Source organism: Lithobates pipiens, unplaced genomic scaffold (genome assembly GCF_037356315.1).
Source record: "Lithobates pipiens isolate NorthernLeopardFrog02 unplaced genomic scaffold, aLitPip1_a1.2 Scaffold_27, whole genome shotgun sequence".
Classification (NCBI taxonomy): Eukaryota; Metazoa; Chordata; class Amphibia; order Anura; family Ranidae; genus Lithobates; species Lithobates pipiens.
The window spans coordinates 9,232,195-9,252,710 of record NW_027507788.1 but is presented as its reverse complement, the minus strand read 5'-3'; the positions used below and the strand labels follow the sequence as shown (position 1 = coordinate 9,252,710).

General features: G+C 46.7%; 1 protein-coding gene across 1 annotated transcript in view; it reads right to left on the bottom strand.

Annotated features, from left to right (window-relative positions):
• Positions 1–2,470: 2,470 nt before the first annotated feature.
• Positions 2,471–20,516, bottom strand: part of KIRREL2 (kirre like nephrin family adhesion molecule 2) — a 72,376-nt gene continuing 54,330 nt past the window's right edge. The window contains exons 10-14 of the mRNA XM_077456381.1: positions 18,486–18,684; positions 18,253–18,357; positions 15,985–16,082; positions 9,067–9,132; positions 2,471–6,961 (exon numbers count right to left, since the gene is read on the bottom strand). Coding sequence (XP_077312507.1) covers positions 6,545–6,961; positions 9,067–9,132; positions 15,985–16,082; positions 18,253–18,357; positions 18,486–18,684 — 885 coding nt within the window. The 3' untranslated portion in view covers positions 2,471–6,544. The remainder of the gene's footprint in view (positions 6,962–9,066; positions 9,133–15,984; positions 16,083–18,252; positions 18,358–18,485; positions 18,685–20,516) is intronic.

The following is a 20,516-nucleotide window of genomic DNA, read 5'->3' as shown; positions in this document are numbered from 1 at the left end:
TGGTGAAGTTGTTTTTTCAGTTTTTTTTTATCATCATATAACTGGTGTGGTGGTGATCAGGAACACTGACTGGTGACAGTATATATATATACAGTTGCACTCATAAGTTTACATACCCCGGCAGAATTTATGATTTCTTGGCCATTTTTCTGAGAATATGAATGATAGCACAAAGACTTTTCTCTCACTCGTGGTCAGTGTTTGGCTGAAGCCATTTATTATCAGTTAACTGTGTTTACTCTTTTTAATCATAATGGCAACAAAAACTACCCAAATGACCCTGATCAAAAGTTTACATACCCCAGTCCTTAATACTGTGTATCGCCGCCTTTAACATCAATGACAGAGTGAAGTCTTTTGTGGTATTTGTGGATGAGGCTCTTTATCTTCTCAGATGGTAAAGCTGCCCATTCCTCTTGGCAAAAAGCCTCCAGTTCCTGTAAATTCTTGGGCTGTCTCGCATGAACGGCACGTTTTGAGATCTCCCCAGAGGGGCTCAATGATATTGAGGTCAGGAGAATGAGATGGACACTCCAGAACCTTCACTTTATTCTGCTGTAGCCAACGACAGGTGGACTTGGCCTTGTGTTTTTGGATCATTGTCATGTTGGAAGGTCCAAGTACGTCCCATGCGAAGCTTCCTGGCTGATGAATGCAAATGTTCCTCCGGTATTTTATGATAACATACTGCATTCATCTTGCCATCAGTTTTGACCAAATTTCCTGTGCCTTTTGTAGCTCACACATCCCCCAGAACATCAGAGATCCACCTCCGTGTTTCACAGTAGGGATGGTGGACCTTTCGTCGTAGTTCTTGTTGACTCCTCTCCAAATGTAGCGTTTATGGTTGTGGCCAAAAAGCTCAACTTCAATGCCAGAAGGTTTGAGGCTTGTCTCTGTGCTGTTTGGCGTATTGTAAGCGGGATACTTTGTGGCATTTGCGTAGTAATGGCTTTCTTCTGGCGACTCGACCATGCAGCCCATCTTTCTTCAAGTGCCTCCTTATTGTGCATTTTGAAACAGCCACACCACATGTTTTCAGAGAGTCCTGTATTTCACCTGAAGTTATTTGTTGGTTTTTCTTTGCATCCCGAACAATTTTCCTGGCAGTTGTGGCTGAAATTTTAGTTGGTCTACCTGACCGTGGTTTGATTTCAACAGAACCCCCTCATTTTCCACTTCTTGATCAGATTTTGATCAAAATTCCTTGGATATCTTTTTATATCCCTTTCCTGTTTTATACAGTTCAACTACCTTTTCCCGCAAATCCTTTGACAATTCTTTTTGCTTTCCCCATGACTCAGAATCCAGAAACGTCAGTGCAGCACTGGATGAAAGATGCAAGGGTCTGTCAGGAGTCCAGAAACTCATTGAACTTTTATACACAAACACTAATTACAAGCCAACAGATCACAGGTGAGGATGGTTCCCTCTAATAACCATTCAAACCCCTTTGTGTCAACTTGTGTGCGTGTTATCAGGCCAAAATCACAGTGGTATGTAAACTTTTGATCAGGGGCATTTGGGTCCTTTCTGTTGCCATTATATATATATATATATATATATATATATATATATATATATATATATATATACAAACACTCATACAGTATATAAAAGGTAATTCTTTTTCATTTTCTAATTTTTAAAAAAAAAAGTATTACTTTTTTCTTTACCTTTTTTTGAGTGACCAGAGCAATACAATATTATCATAGTAACACTGTACTACCTGGTGGAGGTGATGACGATTTTTTTTTTTGTATACACAATGATTGCTTATAACAGTGAATTTTACAGTTATAAGCAACCATTTTTTTTTTTCTGAATAAATTCTATTCATTCAGTGTTTACTATTGTGATTAGCTGTGATTGGCCACAGCTAATCACATGATACAGATGAGCTGTGATTGGCCCTGTCTTTACCATGTGATGACTGTGACCAATCACAATAGTACAGTCATGTAACAAAGCCTTTCATTGTGTACAACTGTCATGTGATCTGCTGTGATTGGCCACAGTGGTCACGTGGTACCGGCAGCAGGGCCCGAAGCAGTGATCAGTCACCACCCGCCATGTTCGGTGGGCGTGGTGGGTGACAGATCGCGCTGGAGCGTGGCGCACACACAAGGTACGATCCTGGGAGAACGTCATTTGATGTCCTCCCAGAACAACAGTTCCACCCCCCGCCCGTCATTTTACAATAGGCTGGGTGGGAAGAGGTTAATTATTATTATTATTATACAGGTTTTATATAGCGCCAACAGTTTGCTCAGCACTTTATAACACGAGGGCAGACATTAATAACATTTAATTACAATATGACTTGTGTTGCAATTGTATATGCTCTATACATTTTATTTGTTTGCTATTTTTTTTTCCTACAAAAGTGGATTTACACTTTAATTAAAAAGGAGTTTGCACTGTAAAAAAATTAAAAAAATTAAAAAAAAGTGAAAAGAAGAAGAAAGCGTTTTCAGTTATTTTTCGGATTGGTTTAATTATTAAATATAAATATCTTTTATAGCTTTACATATATATAAAAAAAACGAGCATATTTTCACCTTCTCATACATACATGTGTAAAATAATAATAGGAACGATGTGACGAATATGTAGCAATATGTAAATCATTTTTTTTTTTTTACGAGAAAAAGAAAAATGTTTAAGGCAGGAGAGAACAGAAACGGACCGGAAGCGTCATGAAGATTTTAATCCTCCAGATAAGTGCAGAAAAGAATTAAAAAAATAAAAATAAAAAATAAAAATGTAATTTCTCACAAATGTGAGATTTTCAAAATGTAACATTTTTAATAAAAAAACGTAACAATGTATTTTTGATTCATGACCAGTTATGTCTCCTGATGTCCCACAGGTCATTGTCACTGCCGAGTGTTTTGTTTGTTATATAGGACACATGATTCTTGTGGGGGAGGGGCCGTGACACCATTCAGATTTTTTTTTTACAGACGCAACTGAGAAATTCAGATGGGAGAATCTCACCAACGGTATCCCCGAGATACGTAAAAAAAAAAAAAAAAAAAAAGCAGCAAGTTATTCCGTTTGCCCCCCAACCACACAAAACACAACATCAATTTTGGTGCTATTGGACCTTTAAGGTGAACCTGTCGGCACTATAATGCTCTTCCTATGGGTAGGCACCGCAAGGCATCTGCCATTATCTTTATTAGCTATAAAATCCTGTTCTGTGTGCCCCACTGAACTGGTTTCATTTTATTACTAGAGGTCGGACTCCCTGGCTTCGGGATGTCAGGCTCCACTAGGTCTTTCCCATTTCCCCTTATTGGCTAGATAAATCTGCTCTGTGTGCTCCTCTGGACTGGTTTCCCTTTACTAGAGGCCGGACTCCCTGACGTTAGGAGGCCAGGCTACATTACATTTATTAGCTAAAAAATCTGGCTCTGTGCGCCCCTTTGAACTGGTTTCAATGTACTAGAGCAGTGATTCTCAACTAGGGTTCCTCCAGAGGTTGTAGGGGTTCCTTCAGCATTGGGTGATCTCTGCCTCTCAGATAAGTTTCCATTGATACTATTGATCTTTTTAGCTATCGTTAAAGAGGTAATTCTACCCAATGACCACAAGTGTAAGGACCATTCTTCCCACTGACCATCACACTAATGCAGTGATTCTCAACCAGGGTTCCTCCAGAGGTTGTAGGGGTTCCTTCAGCATTGGGTAATTTCTGCCTCTCGGATAAGTTCCCACCGACACCATTGATCTTTTTAGCTATCTGTAAGGAGGTAATTCTTCCCAATGACCACAAATGTAAGGACCATTCTTCCCACTGACCATCACACTAATGTATCATGAGTTGTAGATTTCTAATTTTTAGCAGGGGGTTCCCCCGAGACCCGAGAACTATTTCAAGGGTTCCAAGGGGTGTTGAAAAGGTTGAGAAAGGCTGTACTAGAGGCCGGACTCCCTGACATTAGGACAGCAGGCTCCATTACCTTTACTAGCTAGAAAACCTTGCTCTGTGTGCCCCTCTGAACTGGTTTCACTTTTCAAGGGTCCTGACTTCAGCAGTGGCATTTGCCATTACCTATTGGCTAGATTCCTCTGCTAAAGGCCAGACTCCCTGACGTTAGGAGGCCACACTCCATTACCTTCATTTGCTAGAAAATCTGTCTGTGTGTGCCCCTCTGAACTGGCTTTAATGTACTAGAGGCCGGACTCCCTATCGTTAGGAGGGCAGGCTCCATTACCTTTACTAGCTAGAAAACCGTGCTAGAAAAACGCTTTACTAGAGGCCGGACTCCCTGACGTTAGGAGGCCACGCTCCATTACCTTTACTAGCTAGAAAACCGAGCTCTGTGTGCCCCTCTGAACTGGTTTCAATGTGCTAGAGCAGTGATTCTCAACTAGGGTTCCTCCAGAGGTTGCTAGGGGTTCCTTCAGCATTGGGTGATCTCTGCCTCTCAGATAAAAGTGCTCTGTGTGCCCCTCTGAACTGGTTTCACTTTGCAAGGGTCCAGACTTCCTGACTTCAGCAGTGGCATTTGCCATGACCTATTGGCTAGATTCCTCTACTCAGTGCGCCCCATTGAAATAGTTTCACCTTGTAACTGTAGTCCGGACATCTTTTTAAAAATGTCCTGCGTCCTTCTGGGGCCATTGAGATGGCACATAGGTGGGGCTCAGCCCTTAAATTGCCCCCCCCATTAACAAGCTCAAGCCAATGTTGGAGGTGGGGGGGTCTCCAAGGAGCTTCTCCTAGCTAATAAAGATAATTAAAGGCCCCTTGTGCTGTTTGCTTTCATATAGAAATATTACTTTTGAACTTTTACAATGGCCGACAGGTCCACTTTAAGTCCAAACATCGGCATTGAAATTCCTTAAGCACCACCCCCCGCCCTCTGTGACATCAATGCTTCCTTATAAAATGATAGGCCACTCTTGGCTTCCTGTATCCAATGGTGGCTTCCAGGGTGGTCATCGGTGACCGGTCCACTTTAAGTCGTATTTAAAGGGCCATTACATGGAAGGCCACCTTGTCTGGAAGAGCAGCTATCACGAGAAAAAAAAAGTTCCACCTCTGTACGAAACCTGAGATATTTGGCATTTGCTTTGACAATAGCTGGACCACTCCCTTCCGCCCTTCATTCCATGTTAGCAGCCATGTTGGGGTGGGTAGAGGTCAACCATCACAGGTGGGTAGAGGTCAACCATCACTGGTGGGTAGAGGTCAACCATCACTGGTGGGTAGAGGTCAACCATCACTGGTGGGTAGAGGTCAACCATCACTGGTGGGTAGAGGTCAACCATCACTGGTGGGTAGAGGTCAACCATCACAGGTGGGTAGAGGTCAACCATCACTGGTGGGTAGAGGTCAACCATCACAGGTGGTTAGAGGTCAACCATCACTGGTGGGTAGAGGTCAACCATCACTGGTGGGTAGAGGTCAACCATCACTGGTGGGTAGAGGTCAACAACTATCATTCTTCAAAGTCAGAAATTTCCTGGAGTTGTCGAGTTATGAAATAAGAACTCCAGGAAAACAACTAACTACAGCGGCGCCCTGGGCGCCCCTACCCTCCTGCCCACCCCTTGTCCCAGCCCTGGATAGATAGATAGATAGATAGATAGATAGATAGATAGATAGATAGATAGATAGATAGATAGATAGATAGATAATATAGATAGATACTGATTTGCACTTATCTGGAGAAGGTTGATTATCTGTCTCATGTAGACTACATACAATAAATTAAATTTATTAAACGCCTGCATCAGTCCAGTTTACAAGCGGCCTGGTACCATCCTGGCATGGTAGGGGTTAATAAATAAAACGGTCCATATTTTATTTTTTTTTGATGACCAGGGAGGAAATAAAAAAAAAATATTCCCTTTAAAAGTGTCCTCGAGCTTCTCCTGGTCGCCCTCTCAATCACACGGTGTTCAAGAAAGCCTTTTTTTGATGTGGACCTATGTGCAGGATATTCTTACCATAAATATGTACATTTAAAGAGATATATACATTGCATTTTGTAATAAAAAATAGATTTGCAAAAAGGAAAAAAAAAAAAAAAAAAAAAAAAAAATTGCAGTACATGTAGGAGCCACAGTGGGGCACTGTTTCTCTGCAACAACTTCAAGGCATTCGACTTTAGCAATACCCAAGTATCGCTTTTTTTTTTTTTTTGACGTTATTAGTGCTGATCCGTAGTGGATTTCCGTGACGCAAGAAAAGTTTTAATACTATATTTCGCTAGTAACTAGAAATCTCGGTGCTTGTTGTGGGTTTTTAACGGATATCCCATCGGCGCTCAATTCCTAATTCTGCTATTTTTGGAACCAAAAAAAAATTGTAATGGCTTTCCCTTCCCTTTAGAAAGCGTTCATTCCATTTGAGATATTCTCTTCTCTTCTTTTTTTTTCCTCATTTGTCTTTCCAACGAGCGTTCCTCAAAACAAACGTTCCTCAGCTCAAAAACGTCAACAGGAAGACAAAGACGCCATAACTGGTCAAGCTGTCCAACCAAAAAAAGACTCTTCTTCGACCGCTTTGGGAACCATAAAACTGAGGTCACACGTGAGTTTGCATGCGCTGTTGTGCTGGTCGGCCGTAGTCACAGTGCGTGGAGAGTGAGGCGTAGGAGAGCCGCGTGGGGCCCGATTCCAGGGTTTCGAATCGGTCTGGACGGACGTAACTGCAGAACGCTCGGGCGTAAGGTGCTGGTTGGCTACTGGGGCCCGTAGATATGCTGCAAGGACCTTGGGGTATGTGGATGCGTTCACTTCCTTGGCGCGGGGTGGTGGCGTATCGGTGAGCATAGTCGTAGAGTTTTGGAGCTCCGGGTAGAGATGGAGTGGGGCAGAGCGGGCTGAGACTTGTGGTGGCAGAATACAGAGGCCGAGGAGGTGAGGAAAACTCTGGATAGGCAACTGTGGTTGGGCGGGAGTCATCATGGGCTCGGACTTTGTAGTAGCCATTTGTTGGGTCCTAAAGATAGAAAACATGGGTTAAAGTTATGCCAAAGAGTCGAGGTACATTATCAAGTTGGGGCTCCACCGGCAGGACAAATATCTACCGGAGGTAGCAACTGTGTAGCCTACTGTAGGCCAAGCTCAAGGTTCCTTGTATAGAGATCAGTAGACCTCCAATCCAATAGTAGATCAGTAGACCTCCAATCCAATAGTAGATCAGTAGACCTCCAATCCAATAGTAGATCGGTAGACCTCCAATCCAATAGTAGATCAGTAGACTTCCAATCCAATAGTAGATCAGTAGACCTCCAATCCAATAGTAGATCAGTAGACCTCCAATCCAATAGTAGATCAGTAGACTTCCAATCCAATAGTAGATCAGTAGACTTCCAATCCAATAGTAGATCAGTAGACCTCCAATCCAATAGTAGATCAGTAGACCTCCAATCCAATAGTAGATCGGTAGACCTCCAATCCAATAGTAGATCGGTAGACCTCCAATCCAATAGTAGATTGGTAGACCTCCAATCCAATAGTAGATTGGTAGACCTCCAATCCAATAGTAGATCGGTAGACCTCCAATCCAATAGTAGATCAGTAGACCTCCAATCCAATAGTAGATCGGTAGACCTCCAATCCAATAGTAGATCGGTAGACCTCCAATCCAATAGTAGATCAGTAGACCTCCAATCCAATAGTAGATCAGTAGACCTCCAATCCAATAGTAGATCAGTAGACCTCCAATCCAATAGTAGATCGGTAGACCTCCAATCCAATAGTAGATCGGTAGACCTCCAATCCAATAGTAGATCGGTAGACCCCCAATCCAATAGTAGATCAGTAGACCTCCAATCCAATAGTAGATCAGTAGACCTCCAATCCAATAGTAGATCGGTAGACCTCCAATCCAATAGTAGATCGGTAGACCTCCAATCCAATAGTAGATTAGTAGACCTCCAATCCAATAGTAGATCAGTAGACCTCCAGTGCCGGGACAAGGTCATCTAGAGCCCCGGGTGAACACGCCAAACTGTGCTCCCCATAAAAACACTGAGCACTAATCTGCCCGAAGGGCGGGAGAGACTGGTGGCGTTGAGCGTGCAATGTGAGCGCCCAACCTTCTGATTCCAAGTCTAAATGGAAAAGGGTAACATGAACCCTTCAGGCAATGCCGGGACAATGCCATCTAGAGTCCAAATTGTGCCCCCCCCCCAAGGATTTATGAGCATCACATATCTGCAATAACCCCCCCCCTCCAAAAAAAAGGAATTGAGCACTAATCTTCATACCTACCCCCAAGCATGAATTCCCCCTCCTCTCTGTACAAATCCACGCCCCTTCTGAAATCCCCCTTCTCAACACAACTATGTGCCCCCCCCCCCCAAAAAAAAATAATTAACCCCTCTTAGCACAAATTCTCTACCCCAAATTTTCCCCTTCCAGTACAACATCTTGGCCTCCTCACTTCAAATCCCTGCCCCTCCCAGCACAAATTGCCCCCAAATCCCCCCACTTAGCATAAATCTTCATCCCCACCATCCCTCTCCAAACACAAATCCCCCTAAATCACCACTTTTAGAACCTTCCCCAAATGTCCCCTCCTAGAAGAACACTTACCCCTGCAGCCTCCCAAATTCCCCCTTCTAATACAAATCCCTCCCCACCAATCTCCTTGTGGCCCCCCCCCCCCCCCCCAACACCTCGCTTGATACCACAGCCGCCCCCCTCCTGCCCACCCCTTGTCCCAGCAATAATCTATTTGTTGCCTCGGGTTTGAAACCTAATCTCTGTTGCCTCTCCCAACATAATACGAGGGGGGGGTGTTCCGAAAGTTTCCACATTTTTTTTATATTTAATAGAGTTAAAAAACAAAACGGAAACATTTTGAAGAACCCTCATAAAATGAACGTGTCTAAATCAACCTTCCTCCTTCACAGTATCAGCATTCACATCTGGGCAACCCAAGCGTTTATGCTTGAAACTCAACCTAAGGGCCGTATGATGGGCCATCCTCTAACATGTATGATCAGCTTTAGAACCTCCAACATTAGACTGTTCATATCAAATACATAACCCTGGATACAGTTATGTAGACGTTGGTATATGAATGGAACAACTTACCTGAGAGTCGTCGGGGATGTCGCTGTGTTCCGTCTGTAAAGTTCTTTGAGATTCTGTATCGGTGTGCTAGCAAAAAAAATAATTTGGTTGATTAGGGTTCATCAAAAGCTTAGTATTGGGCTTCTTCTATTTTTTTAATACTTGCCTAATAACCCTGATGATGGACAGGTTTCCCCCTGCCAGGTAACCCCGTGTCCAACCCCTCCACCTCTGCAGTCTTGCCTCTTCCACCAGCTGCTGTGGGGGGATGTTTCAGGATGGAGAGCGAAGTAAGGGGGTGGTAAATATGTCATTTACCAGCCCCTTCCTTTTCTGAATGAACACAGTGGTACCTATTATTCACTGTGTTCATTCATTATTGTGTTTAGTTTGTGAATGAACAGAAAGCTTCCCAGTCATGTCCAGTGCAGCTGAGACTGCAGAAATGCAGAGAAAAAAAACTGGGAAATCTCAAAAAGTGAGACATCAGGGGTCTGTTTAGACCCCTGATATTTTATCAAAGCTCCCCTCATCCCCCAACGGGGCTCCAAAAAAATTGTAAAAGATAAAAGAACGACTGACACCATCCACTGCCCTACTGACACTGTTCAAGGCTCTCCTGATACCGTCCTCTGCACTAATGACACCGTCCACTGCTCTACTGACACTGTTCAATAACACCGTCCTCTGCCCTACTGACACCATCCACTGCTCTACTGACTGACACCATCTACTGCTCTACTGACTGACACCATCCACTGCTCTACTGACTGACACCATCCACTGCTCTACTGACTGACACCATCCACTGCTCTACTGATTGACACCACCCAATGCACTACTGACTGACACCATCCACTGCTCTACTGACTGACACCATCCACTGCTCTACTGACTGACACCATCCACTGCTCTACTGATTGACACCACCCAATGCACTACTGACTGACACCATCCACTGCTCTACTGACTGACACCATCCACTGCTCTACTGACTGACACCATCCACTGCTCTACTGACTGACACCATCTACTGCTCTACTGACTGACACCATCTACTGCTCTACTGACTGACACCATCCACTGCTCTACTGACTGACACCATCCACTGCTCTACTGACTGACACCATCTACTGCTCTACTGACTGACACCATCTACTGCTCTACTGACTGACACCATCTACTGCTCTACTGACTGACACCATCCACTGCTCTACTGACTGACACCATCTACTGCTCTACTGACTGACACCATCCACTGCTCTACTGACTGACACCATCCACTGCTCTACTGACTGACACCATCCACTGCTCTACTGATTGACACCACCCAATGCACTACTGACTGACACCATCCACTGCTCTACTGACTGACACCATCCACTGCTCTACTGACTGACACCATCCACTGCTCTACTGACTGACACCATCTACTGCTCTACTGACTGACACCATCTACTGCTCTACTGACTGACACCATCCACTGCTCTACTGACTGACACCATCCACTGCTCTACTGACACTGTTCAATGACACCACCCAATGCACTACTGACTGACACCATCCACTGCTCTACTGACTGACACCATCCACTGCTCTACTGACTGACACCATCCACTGCTCTACTGATTGACACCACCCAATGCACTACTGACTGACACCATCCACTGCTCTACTGACTGACACCATCCACTGCTCTACTGACTGACACCATCCACTGCTCTACTGACTGACACCATCTACTGCTCTACTGACTGACACCATCTACTGCTCTACTGACTGACACCATCCACTGCTCTACTGACTGACACCATCCACTGCTCTACTGACTGACACCATCTACTGCTCTACTGACTGACACCATCTACTGCTCTACTGACTGACACCATCTACTGCTCTACTGACTGACACCATCCACTGCTCTACTGACTGACACCATCTACTGCTCTACTGACTGACACCATCCACTGCTCTACTGACTGACACCATCTACTGCTCTACTGACTGACACCATCTACTGCTCTACTGACTGACACCATCCACTGCTCTACTGACTGACACCATCCACTGCTCTACTGACTGACACCATCCACTGCTCTACTGACTGACACCATCCACTGCTCTACTGATTGACACCACCCAATGCACTACTGACTGACACCATCCACTGCTCTACTGACTGACACCATCCACTGCTCTACTGACTGACACCATCCACTGCTCTACTGACTGACACCATCCACTGCTCTACTGACTGACACCATCCACTGCTCTACTGATTGACACCATCCAATGCACTACTGACTGACACCATCTACTGCTCTACTGACTGACACCATCCACTGCTCTACTGACACTGTTCAATGACACCTTCCTCTGCCCTACTGACACCATCCACTGCTCTACTGACTGACACCATCCACTGCTCTACTGACTGACACCATCCACTGCTCTACTGACACTGTTCAATGACACCTTCCTCTGCCCTACTGACACCATCCACTGCTCTACTGACTGACACCATCCACTGCTCTACTGACTGACACCATCCACTGCTCTACTGACTGACACCATCCACTGCTCTACTGACACTGTTCAATGACACCATCCAATGCCCTACCGACTGACACCATCCACTGCTCTACTGACTGACACCATCCACTGCTCTACTGACTGACACCATCCACTGCTCTACTGACTGACACCATCTACTGCTCTACTGACTGACACCATCTACTGCTCTACTGACTGACACCATCCACTGCTCTACTGATTGACACCATCCAATGCACTACTGACTGACACCATCCACTGCTCTACTGACTGACACCATCTACTGCTCTACTGACTGACACCATCCACTGCTCTACTGACTGAAACCATCCACTGCTCTACTGATTGACACCATCCAATGCACTACTGACTGACACCATCCACTGCTCTACTGATTGACACCATCCACTGCTCTACTGACTGACACCATCCACTGATCTACTGACTGACACCATCCACTGCTCTACTGATTGACACCATCCAATGCACTACTGACTGACACCATCTACTGCTCTACTGACTGACACCATCCACTGCTCTACTGACACTGTTCAATGACACCATCCAATGCACTACTGACTGACACCATCCACTGCTCTACTGACTGACACCATCCACTGCTCTACTGACTGACACCATCCACTGCTCTACTGACTGACACCATCCACTGCTCTACTGACACTGTTCAATGACACCATCCAATGCCCTACTGACTGACACCATCCACTGCTCTACTGACTGACACCATCCACTGCTCTACTGACTGACACCATCCACTGCTCTACTGACACTGTTCAATGACACCATCCAATGCCCTACTGACTGACACCATCCACTGCTCTACTGACTGACACCATCCACTGCTCTACTGACTGACACCATCCACTGCTCTACTGACTGACACCATCCACTGCTCTACTGACACTGTTCAATGACACCTTCCTCTGCCCTACTGACACCATCCACTGCTCTACTGACTGACACCATCCACTGCTCTACTGACTGACACCATCCACTGCTCTACTGACTGACACCATCCACTGCTCTACTGACACTGTTCAATGACACCATCCAATGCCCTACCGACTGACACCATCCACTGCTCTACTGACTGACACCATCCACTGCTCTACTGACTGACACCATCCACTGCTCTACTGACTGACACCATCTACTGCTCTACTGACTGACACCATCTACTGCTCTACTGACTGACACCATCCACTGCTCTACTGATTGACACCATCCAATGCACTACTGACTGACACCATCCACTGCTCTACTGACTGACACCATCTACTGCTCTACTGACTGACACCATCCACTGCTCTACTGACTGAAACCATCCACTGCTCTACTGATTGACACCATCCAATGCACTACTGACTGACACCATCCACTGCTCTACTGATTGACACCATCCACTGCTCTACTGACTGACACCATCCACTGATCTACTGACTGACACCATCCACTGCTCTACTGATTGACACCATCCAATGCACTACTGACTGACACCATCTACTGCTCTACTGACTGACACCATCCACTGCTCTACTGACACTGTTCAATGACACCATCCAATGCACTACTGACTGACACCATCCACTGCTCTACTGACTGACACCATCCACTGCTCTACTGACTGACACCATCCACTGCTCTACTGACTGACACCATCCACTGCTCTACTGACACTGTTCAATGACACCATCCAATGCCCTACTGACTGACACCATCCACTGCTCTACTGACTGACACCATCCACTGCTCTACTGACTGACACCATCCACTGCTCTACTGACACTGTTCAATGACACCATCCAATGCCCTACTGACTGACACCATCCACTGCTCTACTGACACTGTTCAATGACACCATCCACTGCTCTACTGATTGACACCATCCACTGCTCTACTGACACCGTCCACTGCTCTACTGACACCATCCACTGCTCTACTGACACCATCCACTGCTCTACTGACACCGTCCACTGCTCTACTGACACCGTCCACTGCTCTACTGACACCATCCACTGCTCTACTGACTGACACCATCCACTGCTCTACTGACTGACACCATCCACTGCTCTACTGACTGACACCATCCACTGCTCTACTGACTGACACCATCCACTGCTCTACTGACACTGTTCAATGACACCATCCAATGCCCTACTGACTGACACCATCCACTGCTCTACTGACTGACACCATCCACTGCTCTACTGACTGACACCATCCACTGCTCTACTGACACTGTTCAATGACACCATCCAATGCCCTACTGACTGACACCATCCACTGCTCTACTGACTGACACCATCCACTGCTCTACTGACTGACACCATCCACTGCTCTACTGACTGACACCATCCACTGCTCTACTGACACTGTTCAATGACACCTTCCTCTGCCCTACTGACACCATCCACTGCTCTACTGACTGACACCATCCACTGCTCTACTGACTGACACCATCCACTGCTCTACTGACTGACACCATCCACTGCTCTACTGACACTGTTCAATGACACCATCCAATGCCCTACCGACTGACACCATCCACTGCTCTACTGACTGACACCATCCACTGCTCTACTGACTGACACCATCCACTGCTCTACTGACTGACACCATCTACTGCTCTACTGACTGACACCATCTACTGCTCTACTGACTGACACCATCCACTGCTCTACTGATTGACACCATCCAATGCACTACTGACTGACACCATCCACTGCTCTACTGACTGACACCATCTACTGCTCTACTGACTGACACCATCCACTGCTCTACTGACTGAAACCATCCACTGCTCTACTGATTGACACCATCCAATGCACTACTGACTGACACCATCCACTGCTCTACTGATTGACACCATCCACTGCTCTACTGACTGACACCATCCACTGATCTACTGACTGACACCATCCACTGCTCTACTGATTGACACCATCCAATGCACTACTGACTGACACCATCTACTGCTCTACTGACTGACACCATCCACTGCTCTACTGACACTGTTCAATGACACCATCCAATGCACTACTGACTGACACCATCCACTGCTCTACTGACTGACACCATCCACTGCTCTACTGACTGACACCATCCACTGCTCTACTGACTGACACCATCCACTGCTCTACTGACACTGTTCAATGACACCATCCAATGCCCTACTGACTGACACCATCCACTGCTCTACTGACTGACACCATCCACTGCTCTACTGACTGACACCATCCACTGCTCTACTGACACTGTTCAATGACACCATCCAATGCCCTACTGACTGACACCATCCACTGCTCTACTGACACTGTTCAATGACACCATCCACTGCTCTACTGATTGACACCATCCACTGCTCTACTGACACCGTCCACTGCTCTACTGACACCATCCACTGCTCTACTGACACCATCCACTGCTCTACTGACACCGTCCACTGCTCTACTGACACCGTCCACTGCTCTACTGACACCATCCACTGCTCTACTGACTGACACCATCCACTGCTCTACTGACTGTTCAATGCTCTCCTGACACCGTCCACTGCTCTACTGACACCATCCAATGCCCTACTGACACCATTCAATGCCCTACTGACACCGTCCACTGCTCTACTGACACCGTCCACTGCTCTACTGACACCGTCCACTGCTCTACTGACACCGTCCACTGCTCTACTGACACCGTCCATTGCTCTACTGACACTGTCCACTGCTCTACTGACACTATCCAATGCCCTACTGACACCGTCCACTGCTCTATTGATATTGTCCACTGCTCTACTGATTGACACCATCCAATGCCCTACTGACACCGTCCACTGCTCTACTGACACCGTCCTCTGCCCTACTGACACCGTCCTCTGCCCTACTGACACCGTCCTCTGCCCTACTGACACCGTCCTCTGCCCTACTGACACCGTCCTCTGCCCTACTGACACCGTCCTCTGCCCTACTGACACCGTCCACTGCCCTACTGACACCGTCCTCTGCCCTACTGACACCGTCCTCTGCCCTACTGACACCGTCCTCTGCCCTACTGACACCGTCCTCTGCCCTACTGACACCGTCCACTGCTCTACTGACACCATCCAGTGCTCTACTGACAGTGTTCAATGCTCTACAGACTGACACCATCCACTGTTATAATGAATGACACCATCCACTGCTCTACTGACACTCTCCAGTGCTCTACTAACACCGTCCACTGTCCTACAGACACTCACCAATGCTTTACTGACACTGACACAATATAATATATACTATACACACACACACATAAACACACACGTGTTTGAACTTTGGGGTGCCTACCCTAATGCCAGAGGCCGCCTACACCTATGACTTTTTCAATACTCACCAATGGTTCTTTGAGGTCTTCTTCAGAGTCGCTCGGGTGTCTATCGCTATGTTCACTCCCCGAAACCTCGACGGCCAGTATCTGTGTGTCCTTCACCTCTGTGGAGGACAAAACAAAAAGAGGCATTGAAGCCGGCAGAGAAGACAAACTCAGCAACCGTCCAAGTAAAGACATCTATGAGACCTGATATCTTGATGAAATAGTAGATCATCAAAATAGAAGGTAGAAATAGAAAAGTGAGGAAAGGACAGAGGACATTAAAGAGCTTAGCTGGAGATGTGAGAAGAGGAAGACAAGCAAACCTCTTCAAAAAAAAGTTATCAACAAAAATGGACAATGGAACACAGGAGATCAAAAAATAGGCTTTTGGAGTGAGATTTAAACTTCAAAGATAAGCAGAAAATCTTGAAGAAACTTAAAGGGATTGTAAAGAAATTTTTTTTTTCTTAATATAATATAAATAACAAACATGTTATACTTACCTCCACTGTGCAGCTCGTTTTGCACAGAGTGGCCCCGAACCTGCTCTTCTGGGGTCCCTCGGCGGCTGTCTCGGCTTCTTCCCGCAGGTGCTTCTCACGTTCATGCGAGCTCCCTCACATGGTGAGAAGCACCTGCGGGCGCGCTCCCGTGATACAGCCGGTGTTCTGCCGTATAGTGTCCGGCTATCAAATAGTGTCCGCCCGTACTGCGCATGCGCAGTACGGAGCAGACAAAGCTTCGGAAAATCTCCGAAGCTGAACGGCACCTGCGCCGTGAGTGGAGGTGGTAGCCCCACCATCCAAGCGGATATAGGGTTGTGAATATTAGAGGGCCCCTCGCGGGCGAGCTTCACTCGCCACGCTTCGGGCTCGGCCTCGCTGCGCTCGGCTCTTTTTTATTCCTACTCTGTGTCCACTTGGATGGTGGGGATAGAACCTGGACTCACAGCGCAGGCGCCGTTCATCCTCAGCAATTTTCGGAGTCTGTGTTGCTGTGTACTGCGCATGCACAGTACGCAGCGGACACTATCGGATGGAGGACGTTATATGACAAGACACCGGCGGCTATAGCCGCTCGCTGGATCACACGGCCCCGCCCCCTGGCGCACCACGTCATTGGATGTGATTGACAGCAGCGCGAGCCAATGGCTGCGCTGCCTTCAATCCATCCACTCCAGCCAATCAGCGGCAAGGCTGAGGACGGCGGGGGCGAGCGCGGGACTTTCGAGGGGTGAGGTAAGTAAAATGGGGGGGGGGGCTGGGGGCGCCGGGACTGTGAGATGATTATTCACCTTAATGCATGGAATGCATTAAGGTGAAAAAACATTTACCTTTACAACCCCTTTAAGACAAAATCGGCGAGAGATGGCGATGATATCTGAAGAGGTGAGCCAAGCAAAGAACCAAGCAAGAAGTCTCTTGGAAAAAAACTCAAAAACAACAAAGAATAAAAAGTGGAGATGAATGGAACACTTGACTCTTATGCCGCGTACACACGATCGGAATTCCCTGCCAGAAAAAGACCGTTTGGGCAAGGGGTGGGTTCAATCACAGGGTTATGGTATCTGATGACAGGTCTTCTTTCGGTGTTGGGGTCGAAGGCTGATGACAGGTCTTCTTTCGGTGTTGGGGTCGAAGGCTGATGACAGGTCTTCTTTCGGTGTTGGGGTCGAAGGCTGATGACAGGTCTTCTTTCGGTGTTGGGGTCGAAGGCTGATGACAGGTCTTCTTTAGGTATTGAGGTCCGGACAGGCACAGGGTTGAGTGTAATGCTGCGTTCACACGATTGGAATACCGGCCAGAAAAAGACCGATGAGAGCTTTTCATCGGAAAATGCGCTTGTGTGTACGCTCCATCGGAATTTAGCTGTCCGAATTTCCGCCAGCCAAAAATTGATAGCACGTTCTCAATTTTCCCGACGGAAAAACTTCCTATCGGTAATTCCGATCGTGTGTATGCAATTCCGACACGCCAAAAAATCACGCAATGCTCAGATACAACTACGAGACGGAAGCTATTGGTTACTGGCTATTGAACTTCCTTTTTCTAGTCACGTCGTACGTGTTGTACGTCACCCGCGTTATAAACGATCGGAATTTGATGTGATCCGTGTGTAGGCAAGACAGCTTGGGCCGAATTCCGTTGGAATTCCATTCGGGAAAACCATCAGAGCTTTTTCCGACGAGAATTCCGATCGTGTGTACGCGGCATTATAAGGGGAATCAGACGATGATACGATCAAGTAGACAGAAGAAGAAAGTTGACCCAAAAATTAGGCAACCGTTACCTTTCCGTGGTCGCCGACAGCAAAGAACGCAGATGGTCACCAGGACAAAGAGGCAGAGCGTCCCCAAACCCAAGGCGATCAGCAGGAGCATCAGAGGCAACGTAGCTGGAAGGGAAGCGTAAGACGTGTTATGTGTTGCTCTTCAAAATGGCGACATGCCAATGGCCGAGAAAAGATGGAGGAAGATAATGTTATTCTGACACTCAGAGTATGACAAACGAATGACCGCTCACCTTCCTCTCTCAGGGAGATAATCAAGGAATCCTCGCCGAACTGATTGATGGCGGAGCAGTTGTACTGCGCGGTATAATCGGAAGGCTCTGTCCCATCAATAATAAGGAAAGAGACGGCGTCGTTGTTTGTCACTCGCGTCTCCACCGAGAAGCGCCCCAAAGAGCCTTCGTCTAGACTGTGCTTGTCCCACGTCCAGACCTACAGGAACATGGCAAAGACAAAATGTAATTCCTGAAAATGGTACGACCCGTTTTTTTTTTTTTTTTTTTCAAATTGTAGAAGCTTGACTCTCTAATCTTGAAATTTTATTTAAGGTAGAAAGAGTTATGAGATGCCAACACTCCGGAAAAAGTAACCGGCGAGAGTGCAGATATAAAACGACTTAAAGTAGCACTACGGTCAACAACATACCCCTGTTTCCCCGAAAATAAGACCTAGCGTGATTGTCGGTGATGGCTGCAATATAAGCCCTACCCCCACAAATAATCCCTAGTTAAAGTCCTTGTAGGTCTTATTTTCAGGGTAGGGCTTATTGTCGAGGAAACAGGGTAGGGCTTATTTGGGGGGTAGGGCTTATATTGCAGCCATCACCGACAATCACGCTAGGTCTTATTTTGGGGGGAAACAGGGTATATCATGCATTCTGTCTGTAGCATCAACACAGCAGGCTTTGCCTTTCCGAGTCACCCCTTTAACACGTCCAAGAGTGTCTCCATTGTGCCTCCATCCAGAATTGCACCACCCAAAGGGCTTGTTTATACTTGTTTCAACTTTATCACACATTAAAGCACCTATCGCTTTAGCATGCTTTTTTTTAATGCTTCGGTGGTGCTTTGGTGATGCTTTTTTTGAAGCTTTAATGAAACTTAGCAAATTGTGTTGATTTTCTAGAACCCCAGCTCATTAGTACTCTTGTTCAACAGATCCCCAGCTCATTAGTACCCTTGTTCAACAGATCCCCAGCTCATTAGTACTCTTGTTCAACAGATCCCCAGCTCATTAGTACTCTTGTTCAACAGATCCCCAGCTTATTAGTACCCTTGTTCAACAGATCCCCAGCTCATTAGTACTCTTGTTCAACAGATCCCCAGCTTATTAGTACCCTTGTTCAACAGATCCCCAGCTCATTAGTACCCTTGTTCAACAGATCCCCAGCTCATTAGTACTCTTGTTCAACAGATCCCCAGCTCATTAGTACTCTTGTTCAACAGATCCCCAGCTTATTAGTACCCTTGTTCAGCAGATCCCCCATCTTATCCATTCTCTCATTCAATAGATCCCCTCAGTAGTAACTCCCAGCTCTGCTGATCCTCCACTCAGTAGTAACCCCCAGCTCTACTAATCCCCCGCTCAGTAGTAACCCCCAGCTCTGCTGATCCCCCACTCAGTAGTAACCCCCAGCTGTGCTGATCCCCCACTCAGTGGTAGCTCCCAGCTCTTATGACCCCCCTTCCCCCACTCAGTAGTAACCTCCAGCTCTGCCGATCCCCCACTCAATAGTTACCACCAATTCTACTGATCCCCTGCTCAGTAGTAACTCCCAGTTCTTTTGACCCCCCCCCCCCCCCCCACACTCAGTAGTAACCTCCAGCTCTGCCGATCACCCACTCAATAGTTACCACAAGTTCTACTGATCCCCTGCTCAATAGTAACTCATAGCTTTGCTAATCCCCCACTCAGTAGTAACCCCCAGCCTGGCTGATCCCCCACTCAGTAGTAATCTCCAGTTCTGCTGATTCCCTGCTCAGTAGTAATCCCCAGCTCTGCTGATCCCCCACTCGGTACTAAACCCCAGCTCTATGGCTCCACCACTCAGTAGTAACCCCCAGCCCTGCTGATCCTTTGGTTTTCTGATCCTCCTTTCTCTCCGGTCCCCACTCACCTACACTCCCATGCTGTGCACCATGTGTAACACCTCCTAGTTTGTCCTGCTCTGGTCCCCCAGCTCTGCTGATCCCCCACTCATTACTAACCCCCAGTTTGGCTGATCCCCAAATCAGTAGTAACCTCCAGTTCTGCTGATTTCCTGC